General features: G+C 45.7%; 1 gene segment (V, D, J or C); it reads left to right on the top strand.

Annotated features, from left to right (window-relative positions):
• Positions 1-380: 380 nt before the first annotated feature.
• LOC140479382 (Ig kappa chain V region Mem5-like) lies at positions 381-11,032 on the top strand. The segment is given in 4 exon segments: positions 381-449; positions 634-938; positions 1,434-1,464; positions 10,156-11,032. Coding segments are annotated over 4 exon segments (714 nt in total).
• The last annotated feature ends 2,132 nt before the right edge of the window (positions 11,033-13,164 follow it).

The raw sequence follows: 13,164 nt of genomic DNA, 5'->3' as shown, positions 1-13,164 counted from the left end.
AGAGAGAGAAAGAGACCAACCAACACAGAAGGGAATGGAGATAAACAGAGTGTCAAACATACATGTAAAAAGGAAAAGATAGAAGTGGTTATATAATTGGGAGAGGACAGAGTCGGAGACGGAAATCGAAAAAGAGGGAGAAAGTCAACGAATAACAGGAATATATACAAGAGAAAGGTGAGAAAGAGAAAAAAGGGAAAAGGGAGAAAGGAAGTATGAAAAGGAAGGACAAGAGAGAGAGAAGAGGAAGTGTGGGGGGCTGACGTGGCTCTCTCTGCCTGATGCCATTTACATACTGAGGAACACCCAGTCAGACTCTCACAGGCTGCAGCATTATAAAGCAGAGCCCAGTGAAGGGAGAGTTTATCAGGAACCAGGCACAGGGACAGGAGCATACACCATGATTTCACACATCCAGCTGATCTGGCCCCTGGCATTCTGTGTCGCAGGTACAAAACTCTCTCCTTATACTTGAATCTTTAGCTGCTCCCTATTTACTCTAGTTCCACTGACTTGGGATTGCGGGTCAAATGTTGAAACCAGAGGAATGCTCAGTGTCTCCAACAATCTCTCATTTGACAAGCTCTTTCTGTGACAGTTCTGACTTCACTGTTTTTCTCTCTGACCCCTCAGGTATCAGTGGGGACATCATCATGACCCAGTCTCCCCCGGTGCTGTCAGTGGGACTGGGCCAGACTGCAACCATCACCTGTAAGGCCAGTCAAGACATTAGCTACTACCTCAGTTGGTACCAGCAGCGAGAAGGTCAGAAACCCTCTCTCCTGATCTATTATGCAACAGATCGATTCACAGGGGTCTCCGATCGATTCACTGGCACTCAATCCGGGACCAGTTTCACCCTGACAATCAGCAACGTTCAGAATGAGGATGTCGCTGACTATTATTGTCAGAACAACAAGTATAGCAGCCCCCCTCTACACAGTGATACAGAGCCATACAAAAACCTCAATACACACAGCACCACCTCCTGTACTGATATGTCCCACAGTTATATAAATGTATAATAATGGACACACAGTCCCACCACTTGAACTGACGCATCCACAGCTGGATGCAAATGAAACTGAACAAATTACCCCATACTGGGATTGTCACATTCCACTACACACTCCAGTCCCTGTGGTGTCCACCGCTCACTGAAGGCCTCAAGTTTCCCTCTTAGCCTTCATGGCCACGCGTGAAGAGCAGCTGCAAGATGTAATATCGAAAAATAAATTTCACAAAACTCCCAAGCCCAGCTAGACACAGAGGCAGAGAGAGAAAGACACATGAATGAGGGAGAGAAAGAGAGGGTCAGAAAGAGGATAAGAGTGAACGAGAGACTGAGACAGGGAGAGATTGAGAGTGATGGGGGGAAGCAGAGAGCAGAGGTTTTTGTACAGCCTCTGCACGAAGAGCTTTCACTGTGGTACACGTTCGGTAAAGGAACCAAGCTCAGACTGAGTAAGTAAACCTCAATCCTCCGTTATTAACCCTTTCAGTACTGAAGCAGCTTTTTAAAACACAAATACTGAATTGTTGAAGGTGTTAGTGGGGGGCTGCAGTGAATGAAATGGTTGATTGAGGAGCACTGTGTCTAACAGGATGTCCTGCTGTATTTCTTTAGTCCCATTGCCCCCTTTAAGTAGCAAGATATAAGTCAGTCAGTTTTACTCACCGTGTGGAGGAGCTCTGTCCATTTGCAGCCTGTGGTCCCATTCCTGAAGCATGGAGTGAAATCAGTGAGTAGCCTCCTGTCAGTCTCAGTCTGACAGACATGGGCAGAGTTTGATGTGAGCTCTGGTTCCCTGTCCCAGTCTCTGGTCTCACTGACCTCATCAGGAGCAGCAGCAAAGTGAGACACCGAGCTCCCACCTCCCCCAGGTTTAACTGCTCAATCACACAATCACAGAATTGTAACAGCGCACACGGAGGCCATTCTACCCATCCTGTCTGTACTGGCTCTCTGAATGAGCAATTCACTGAGTGTCATTCTCCTGCCTTCTCCCTGTCACCCTGCACATTGTTCCTTTTCAAATTAACAGTCTCATTCCCTTCGGAATGTTTCAATTGAAGCTGCCTCCACCACACTCTCAGGCAGTGCATTCCACACCTTAACCACTCACTGGCTGAACATGTTGTTCCCCATCTCACTTTTGTTACTTTTCCCAATTACTTTCAATCTGTGGTCTCTTGGTCTCACTCTTTTCTCAATTGGGAACATTTTTTCCCGATTTACTCTGTCCAGGTCCCTCCTGGTTTTAATTCCTCAAATAAATCTATCAGCCTTCTCCAACGAAGACAGTCCCAAATTCTCCAGTAGATCTTCATAACTAATGTTCCTCATCCTTGGAATAATCTTTGGAAGTACTTTTTGCCATTTCTACAAAATGTCACCTTCTTCCTGAATTATTCACATTATCTATTACCCTCATGATCTTATAAACCTCTATAAGGTTTACAAGTCACTCCTCAGACTCTTACGCGTCAGAGTAAAAGGTCTCAGCTTTTCCAGCCTCTCATAGTCATGGAGGCATACAGCGTGGAAACAGACCTTTCAGTTCAACTTGTCCATGATAACCAGATATCTTAAACTGACCTCATCCTATTAACCAGCATTTGGCTTCCTATCTATGTACCCATCCCAATGTGTTTTCAATGCTGTAATTGTATCCGCCTCCAACACTTTCTCTGACAGCTCGATCCATACACATACCACACTCTGTGTGACAAGTTACCCCTCAGGTCCCTTTTGAATCTTTTGCCTCTCACCTTAAGCCTATACCCTCTTGTTTTGGAATCCCTTTCCCAAGGAAAATACCTTGGATATACACCCTGCCCATGTCCCTCATGATTTTATAAACATTTATAAGGTCACGCCTAGGTCTTAGATGCTGCAGGAAAAATAGGCCCAGTTTCTTCAGCCTTTCCCTTTCGCTCAAACCCTCCAATTCCTGGCCTTGTCTTTGTAAAACTTTTCTGCAGCTTTTTAAGTTTAACAGCATTCCTTCTTATCGCAACATGATCAGAATTGTTCACATTGTTCCCAAAGTGGCCTCACCAATCTCCTATACAGCTGCAACATGATGTCCCATCTCCTGTACTCTATGCAGTGACCGATAAAGGCAAGTATACCCATCACCTTGTTCATCACCCTGTCTACCTGCGACCACACTTTCAAGAAATAATGCACCTGCATCTTCACCCCTAGGTCTCTTTTTTCAGCAACACTCCACAGGGCCCTACCATTAACTGTATAACTCCTGCCCCGGTTTGCCTTTCCAAAATGCAACATCTTACATTTACTAAATTGAACTCCATTTGCTACACCTCTGCCCATTGCCCCATCTGATCAAGGTCCCGCTGAACCCTGAGATGAATTTATTCACTATCCACTTCCCGCCACTTTTGATGTCATCCACAAACTTACTGTAACTCCTATATTCACATCCAAATCATTTCTTTAAATGACAAAAGCAGTGAACCCAGCACCAATGCTTGTGGCACACAGATATTCACAGATCTCCAGTCTGAAAAACAATCTTTTAAACATCACTCTCTGTCTCCTATCGTCAATTCAATTTTTTTACCCAAATTGCTCACTCCCCCGGATCCCATGTGGTCTAACCTTACTAACCACTCTATCATGTGGAACCTTGTCAAACACTTTGCTAAAGTCCATATAGACAATGTCTTCTGTTCTGCCTTCATCAATCTTCTTTGTCACCTCCTCAATCAAATTCAGGAGACATGAATACCCCTGCATAAAACCACATAGATTATCCAAAGAATGTAAATCCTATCCCACAGAATCCACTCCAACATCTTACCCAGCACTGACATCAGGCTCACTGGTCCTTAGTTCCATGGCTTTTCCTTACACTCTTTCTCAAATAATGGCATAACATTAGCCAACCTCTCTGGTTCTCCAGCACCTTACCCATAGTTGTCAGTGATACACATATCTCAGCAAGCTGCCCAGCAAACTCTTCCCTCGTTTCCCACAATGTTCTGGGATACACATGATCAGGTCCTAGGGTTTATCTACCTTTATGTCTTTTAAGACCTTTTGCGTCTCCTCATTTGTGTGTGGTCTCTTTTCAAGACATCACTATTTTTCCAAATTCCCCAGCATTCTCCACAATAAATACTGACCTGAAATATTTGTTTGGGATCTCACCCATCTCTTGTGTCTTACCAAAATACAGCACTCACATTTATCTGAATTAAACACCATCTGCCATTCCTCAGCCCACTGGCCCAGTTGGTCAAGATTCCATTGTATTTTTAGCCCTTTTCACAGCCAATGATTAGATTAGATTCTCTACAGTGTGGAAACAGACCCTTTGGCCCAGCAAGTCCACACCGATCCTCCAAAGAGTAACCCACCCAGACCCATTTCCCTCTCAGTAATGCATCTAACACTGTGGGCAATTTAGCACGGCCAATTCACCTGACCTGCACATCTTTGGACTGTGGGAGGAAACCAGAGCACCCAGAGGAAACTCACGCATATACAGGGAGAATGTGCAAACTCCACACAAACAGTATTCCAAGGCTGGAATCGAACCTGTGACCCTAGCACTGTGAGGCTGCAGTACTAACCACTGAGCCACCATGCTGCCCTACCTGAGCCACCACTGAGCCACCGATCTCGACTGAAAATTCACCTGAACACACTCTCCCAACTCTGGCATCTCTCAGCCCATTGCACTGCTGCTACCCGAAACTATATTCAGAAACTAAAGACCCCCATCCCCCATTTTTAACAATTCTATCACATTTGCAGGTCTCTGTAAATTCTTTGCGTTTGTATTCGTCTACATCCTTCCCACTAGGAGGTGACTTATTGACTGCACTGAGGATTCTGTGGACCTTGGTGTTCCTCTCTGATATTCCCTCCTCGCTCCTACAGTCCTGCCAAGTTAGTTTAAACCCTTTCTAACAGCATGAGTAAGCCACCTCACAAGAATCTAATGCCCTCCCTCATGGATCCTCTTTCCAGCCCCACCGTCACCTGTGTTCACCTCCTGATTCTATTCTCACCTGCATGGGGCACTAGGAATAATCCCGAGACTCCTATTTTGAGTTTCTGCTGCTAATTCCCTCGGAAGCTCCCGAACTTCTGACTTGAAGACCACTTTTCTCCTTTTGTCACGAGAACCGATGTGGACCACGACTGCTGCCTGTTCCTCGTCTCCCCTCAGGGTGCTCTGCAGATGGTCAGTTACATCCTTGACTATGGCACCAGGGAGACAACACACCATCCTGGATTCCCATCTGCAGCTGCACAAACACCTATCGATTGCCATCACTCTCGAATCTCCTCTCACTATCACTCTTCCAGTCTTCCTTGTGCCCCCCCCCCCCCCGCCGTACAGCTGAGTCTCCCGTGGTGCCATGAGCTTGCCTCTGGCTGCACTCCCCAGATGAACCATCATTCTCATCAGGATTCTGAACTGAATATTGGTTGTAGAATGGAATGCACACAGGGAATTTCTGTCCTCGCTGCCTGGTCCTTTTGGACTGTCTGCTGCTCCCTATTCCCTCTCTCCCTGCATACTCTGAAGCTGCAGAGTGACCACATCTAGAAATGTGCTCTCCATGGAGCTGTCAGCCTCATGGACTCTCCGCACTGACACCAGCTGCTGCTCAAGCTCCGAAACCTGGAGCTCCAACTGCTGTCACTGACCACACTTCCTGTAATCATTGTATTCCAGGAGCTGGGAAACATTTTGAAGTTCCCACATGGATGCACACTCTTTCCACTTTTGGATTATCTCTTTGCAGAGTTCTGATGACAACCAGCTCCAGCAGGGCTCACAGTCCAGTGGGTTCAGTGTTCCAGGGTTTTGGGGAAACTCCCCAGAAGGCTTTAAGAAATAGGAGCAGAAATCAGCCATTCACCCCATTGAATCTACTCTGCCATTTGATCTTGGCAGATATGCCTCTCATCCCCATTCTCCTGCCTACTACACAGGAACGTTCGATCCCCTTAACAATCATGAACCTATCTATCTCTGTCTTAAATACACTCAGTGACTTGGCCTCCACTGCCCTCTGTAGCAATGAGTTCCACAGATCACTAACCCTCTGGCTGAAGAAAATCCTCCTCATCTCAGCTTGAAACGGTCGGCCCTTCATTCTGAGGCTTTGCCTTGGTTATCTAGTCTCTCCTGTTTTTGGAAACATCTTCTCCCCATCCACTCTATACAGGCCTGTCAGAATTCAGTAAATTTCAATAAGATCCCTCCTCATCCTTCTAAACTCCATTGAGTACAGACCCAGAGTCCTCAACCACGCCTCATATGACAAGCCCTTCATCTCCAGGATCATTCTTGTAAACCCCTTCAATGCCAGCGCATTGTTTCTTAGAATATGTGTCCCAAATCTGATCACAAAACTCCAAATTCAGTCTGAAAAGAGCCTTACTCAGCCTCAGCAGGACATCTCTGCTCTTGTATTCTGGACCTATTGAAATGAATGCTATCATTTCATTTGCCTTCCCAAGCACAAACTGGACCTGCCTGTTAACCTTAAGAGAAACCTGAATGAGGTTTATGCTTTAGATCTCCAAATGCTTTCCTTATTTAGAAAATACCTCCACACCCTGACTCCATTGATTCCTGAAAGATCATCACCAGTGTCCCCTTAATCTCCTCAGTGATCTCCTTCAGAACACACTGGTGTAATTCATCCAGTCTGGGTGAGTTATCCACATTCAGACCTTTCAGCTTCCCCAGTACCTCCTCCTTAGTGATGGTCACTACATTCCCCTCTGCCCCCTGACAGTCCTGAAGTACTGGGACACTGCTGGTGATTTCCATTGTGGAGACTGATGTAATGTATGAATTCAATTCCTCGGCTTTTTCTTCATTTCCTATTATTCTTTTTCCAGAGTCTATTTCTGCCTCCCTCTTCACTTTTATAAATCTTGTGAAACTCTTGCAATTTTCTTTTATATTACTGGCTCGCTTTCCCCCACATTTCACCTTCGGTACCCTGAGTATTTTTTTTTTAGTTATCCTCTACAGCTTTTTAAAGACTTCCTAATCCTCTGACTTCCCACTATTCTCTACCACATTGTATGCCTTTTCCTTTTGCTTTTATGCTGTCCTTGACCTCCCTTATCAGCCATGATTGCCTTGTCCTCCCCTTAGTCTGTTTCTTCTTTTTCAGGAGGAATTCCTACTCTGCTTCCTGAATTACCAGAAACTCTGCTGTTTGCTGCCCCACCATCTTACCTGCTTGGCTTCCCTTCCAATCAACTCTGGTCAGCTCCTTCCTCATGTCTTTGGACTTACCTTTACTCAACTGAAATACTGTTGCTTCTGATTGCAGCTTCTCCCACTCAAACTACTTGGGGAATTCTATCATATTATGGTCACTTATCCAGAGGGATGCTTACATCTTCAGCTCACTAACCAAGTTTGCCTCATTACACATCACTCAATCCAAAACTGCCTGTTCCAAATGATCAACCACAAGCTGGTTCAAAAACCATCTCGTAGACATTCCATGATATCCTTTTGTTGAGATGCGCTACCCAGTCCACCTATCCTTTGAAGTCTGCCATAACATTTTGTATATGGCTTTTCTGTCTCCAGTTCCAAACTTCCAGCTCAGCACTGTCTCCATAACTTGTCCTACCTGCCTATCTTCTTTTCCACCTATCCACTCCATCCTCCCACCCCCATTGTACTCTATGCTACTTTCTCCCCACCTCCACCTTCCTCTCAATTTTCTCTCCACCCTTCAGGCTGTCTGCCTGTATTCCTGATGAAGGACTTTTGCCCGAAGCGTTGATTTTACTGCTCCTCGGATGCTACCTGAACTGTTGTGTCAATCCAGCACCACTCTAATCTAGAATCTGGTTTCCAGCATCTGCAGTCGTTGTTTTTATCCTTTTCTGTTCTCTGATTGATTTCCTTCCCCACACCCTGGTTACTGTTTGGAGACCTGGACATAATTTGCATCAGATTCTTTATTTGTTGCGTTCCTCAACTCTACCCCCACAGATACTACACCTTCTGACTGCATCACTTCTGCTATTGATTTAATTTTATTTATTACCAACAAGGAAACTCTTGCCCCTTTGCCCATCTACCTGTCCTTTTGATAGGACATGGATCCTTGGATATTTAGTTCCCAGTCCGGATCCCCTTACAGCCATGTCTCTGTGATACCCACAACATCGTACCTGCCAGTTTCAATCTGCACGACAAGCTCATTGTGTATACTGTATGCATTTAAGTACAACACCCTCAGACCTGTATTGACTGCCCTCCTTCCCATCATTGTCCTCTTATCTTCTGTGAATGACATTTGATTACTGATCCTTTCCATGCTCTCAGTCCTATTACATCTTCTAGAATATTGAATAATCTCTCCTGAGCCCTACTTTAACTAGTTTAAATTCCTTGGAAACTCAATTTACCTTGACTTGTGACATCATTTTTCTCCCTTACTCGGAATGCTTCGTGCATTTAGACACAAAGTCTTTACGTTTGATCTATTATTGATTTTCCCTGCACTTTTATGATCCCTTTGATATTCCAAGATTCCGTCCCTTCCTTTTATTTTCTGGTCACAATCAATCCCACCACTAACCAGTAATCCTACCTTCTCCTTTACCTTCCATCTTCTCATTTTCCATCCAGCTGAACCAAATTACCTTCTTTTTGGGTTGAGTTCAGGACAATATTTATCCTTGAACCAAAATCTAGAAGAATGCTCTTTGACTTCATTGCTTCCAGTGGGACCTTGCTGTGTAGAAATTGGCTGCCCCTTTCCTGAAATTGCAACGGTGACTGGTTTTCAAGAAAAGTGTAACTGTCTTTGGGAGAGTCTGAGGTAGTGAGGGCTTGATTGAAACACAAATAGAGTCATAGTGATGTACGGCAAGCAAACAGACTATTCGATCTGACTCATCCACGCCAACCACAGAGACATAGAATCATAGTGTCAGAGAGATGTACAGCACAGAAATAGATCCTTCTGTGTAATTCGTCCATGCCGACCAGATAAACTAAATTAATCTAGTTCCATTTGTCAGCATTTGGCGCATATCCTTCTAAACCCTTCCTATTCACATACCCATCCAAATGCCTTTTAAATGTTATCATGCCAGCCTCCACCACTTCCTCTGGCAGCTCATTCCAAAAATGTACCGCCCTCGGCAGGAATAAGTTATGACTTAGTTCCCGTTTAAATTGTTCTCCTGATACTTTCCACCTGTGCTGTCTAGTTCTGGACTCCTTCACTCTGACCAAAATACCTTCTCTCTTCACTTGATCAATGCCCCCCATGCTGTTAGAAACCTCGATATGATCATCCCTCAGCCTCCAGCAATCCAGAGAAAATAGCCTTAGCCTATTCAGCCTCTCCTGATTGCTCAATCCCTCCAACTTGGCAACATCCTTGGAAATCTTTTCTGAACCTTTTTAAGATTCCCAACATTTTTCCTACAGCTGGGAGGTCGGAATTCCACACAATATTCCAAAAGGGGCCAAACTAATATCCTGTAAAGGTGTAACAGCTCCCAACTCGAATACTCAATGCACTGCCCAATAAAGGAAAGCATGCCAAATGACTTCATCAACCCCCTCCCCCCCCCCCCCCAACAACCTGCAACTCCACTTTCAAGGAACTAATCCTTTTTGGGATGAACTGGGTGTCTTTCAGTTGTGCTTTTCCTCATCACCCTGTTCAGAAACAAACTTCTAGCTTTCACTCTCAACTAAAAATAAGATAAAGGAGGTGATGATTTAAAGGTACTATCGCTGAGCTGTTCATGCAGAGATCCAGATTAATGTTCTGGGGGCCAGGATTAGAATCCTGCCACAGCAGATGGTGGAATGTGAATTCAATTAAAAAATTCTGCAATTAAGTGTCTAATGATGATCATGAAACAATTGTTGATTGTCAGGAAAAAGCCATCTGATTCCCTAATGTCCTTTAGGGAAGGAAACTGCCATCCTTACCATGTGACTCCAGTGACACTCACATCCCAAGAAGCAATTTGAACAATACCTATTCATTTATGGGATTTGTTAGGTATTGGCGACAAATGTTCAAACATTTTGTCAGTGAATATTCTGAGAGTTGAAATCCCTTCAAATGGCAGAGACTAAAATTGTTTCTCTTGTCTTTCAGGCCGTGAGAACTCTCAGCCCAAGCTGACCCTGCTGCCCCCCTCCCCTGAGCAGATCAATGCCAAGGGCACTGCCACCCTGGTGTGCCTTGCCAATCACTTCTATCCCGATGAGCTGGAGGTGCAGTGGAAGAAGGATGGTGCAGTCATTTCGGACGGGTTTCAGACCAGCAACTACCTGCGAGCTTCGGACAGCACCTACAGTGTCAGCAGCCTGTTGACCCTCTCTGGGCCTGACTGGGAGTCCAACGCTCGCTTCTCCTGTGCCCTTACCCACGTGACCCTCCCTTCACCTCTCAGCAAGAGCATCAGGAGATCAGAATGTGTTTAGAGTGTTTGAGACAGTCCACAGAGGAGACACAACTTTAAATAGAACAGGGCTGAGCTGGCAGGACAAAGGTCATTGTCAGCACTGAATTTCAACTCTCTTCCTTCTCAGGACTGGCTCAGAGACACTTCTGAGATTCAGGGGTGAAGGCAGTTCAGTGGGACAGTGCAGATAGAGCTTTACACTTTGTCAAACCCCATACTGTCCCTATTCTAGGAGTGTTTGATGGGGACAGAGTTGACTTGTGATGCCAAGTAAAATCGCTTGAAGTTGCTGGAGACTGTCGGCTGTACAAAACAATGTGAATCTCAAAATTCTCTGCTTCAGTAAACCAGATCTCCTTCCTGCTCAGCCGCCAGTTCCAATTTAAGGTTTTGTCACTGTTTAATGGGACAGGATTATCAAGTTATTGGGAAAATCTCCACAATTATTTTCCTCAAGCTCCATTGTGGCTGTGAATTTGAGCAGCTTCCTCTGTCTGGGCAGTTAATTGCAGTCTGTTTCTGTCAATTTCAATCTTGAAAAGGGAATAAAGATGAAGATTCAGTCTCTGTCTCTGTCTCTGTCTGCTTTGGAAATTGACGACTCCATTCAGCCGATTGGCTGCATTTCAGCATGGCATTGTCACAATTGTCTAATTGGCCTGTCAATCAATGAGACATCCGTTTTAGAGGATACTGGCAGCGAATCCTCAATCACTTTCAAATGATCCCTTTGATCTGGAATCTGTGGATGTTATAAGATTCCAAACAGATCTCCATTAATGACCACCTTGACCATCTCTGACACCTCCCTCCCCTTCCTGGACCACTCCATCTCCATTAATGATGACCGACTTGACACTGACATTTTTACAAACCCACCGACACCGAGGATTCCACCTCTTCCCAACCTACCTCTTGCAAAACTGTCATCCCGTATTCCCAATTCCTCCGCCTCAGCCATTTTTGCTCCCATGAGGACCAGTTCCACCACAGAACACACCAGATGGCCTCCTTCTTTAGAGACTGCAATTGTCCTTTCCACGTGGTCAAAGATGTGCTCCAATGCATCTCGTTCACATCCTACCCCTCTGCCCTCGAACTCCACCCTTCCAACCGTAACAAATAAACCACATCATCCAACAACATTTCTGCCAACTCCAAACGGACTCCACCACCAGGGATATACTGCCCTCCCCACCCATTCCTGCTTTCTGCAAAGACATTCCCTCAGTGACTACCTGGTAAGGTCCACGCCCCCCAACAACCCACTCTCCCTTCCTGGCACCCTCCCCTTCTACCGCAGGAATTGGAAAGCCTGCACCCAACCTCCTCCATCACCTCTATCTAAGGCAGCAAAGGAGCCTTCCACATCCATCACTTTTTTACCAGCACATCCACCAATGTCATTTATTGTATCCGTTGCTCCCAATGCGGTCTCCTCTACACTGGGGAGACTGGACGCCTCCTCGCAGAGCGCTTTAGGGAACATCTCTGGGACAACCACACCAATCAAACCCACTGCCCTGTGGCCCAACATTTCAACTCCCCCTCCCACTCTGCCGAGGACATGCAGGTCCGAGGCCTCCTCCACCGACGGTCCCTCACCACCCGACGCTTGGAGGAAGAACAACTCATCTTCCACCTCGGAACACTTCAATCCCATGGCATCAATGTGGATTTCATCAGTTTCCTCATTTCCCCTCCTCCCAACTCACCCCACCTCCAAACTTCCAGCTCAGCACCATCCTCATGACCTATCCTAACTGCTTATCTTTCTTTCCAACTATCCACTCCACACTTCTCTCTGACCTATCACCTCCATCCCCACCCCCATTCACCTACTGTACTCTATGCTACTTTCTGTCCACCCCCTCTCATTTATCTCTCCACTCTGCAGGCATCCTGCTCTATTCCTGATGAAGGGCTTTTGCCCAAAACTTTGATTTTCCTGCTCCTTGGATGCTGCCTAACCTCCTGTGCTTTTCCAGCACCACTCTGTTCTAGCCTCTGGTTTTTAGCATCTGCAGTCCTTGTTTTAACCTAGAAACAGAAAGTTGTGAGGACTCAATAATTACAGTCTTAGGCATTCCCTCTTCTCTCTGTGGTCCAGGCTCAGGTGCTGGGATTGCACTCTGCACTATTTGCTGCATGCTGTGTTATACCTGAAATAATCTGAGGCCAATCACTGACACTGCAGGCTGTGTGTCCCTCTGAGTGCTGGTGTATTACATAATGCTGCCTGTAGGTGTCACTCTGAGTGTGGGAGTGTCAATGTGTGATTCAGAGAGACACCTACAGGCAGCATGGAGTGTGAGCATGTACTCAGTACTGCCTGACTCTCAGTGTGTGTTACTCAGTGTTGCCTGTAGGCGTCTGTATGTGTGTGTGTGTGTGTTATTCTGAACTGGCTGTAGGCAGTGCAATGATTTGGAAATGCCGGTGTTGACTGGGGCATACAAAGTTTACAATCACACAACACCAGGTTATAGACAACAGGTTTAATTGGAAGCACACTAGCTTTCGGAGCGCCACTCCTTCATCAAGTGGGTGCCCTCCACAACCACCTGATGATGGAGTGGCTCTCCGAAAGCTAGTGTGCTTCCAATTAAACCTGTGGGACGATAACCAGGTGTTGTGTGATTTTTAACTTTGTATCTCAATGAGTGGGAGTGTGTTGATCTGTGCTGCCTGTAGGTGTC

This window comes from Chiloscyllium punctatum, chromosome 7 (assembly GCF_047496795.1).
Source record: "Chiloscyllium punctatum isolate Juve2018m chromosome 7, sChiPun1.3, whole genome shotgun sequence".
Lineage (NCBI taxonomy): Eukaryota > Metazoa > Chordata > Chondrichthyes > Orectolobiformes > Hemiscylliidae > Chiloscyllium > Chiloscyllium punctatum.
This window is presented reverse-complemented; position numbering and strand designations above follow the sequence as displayed.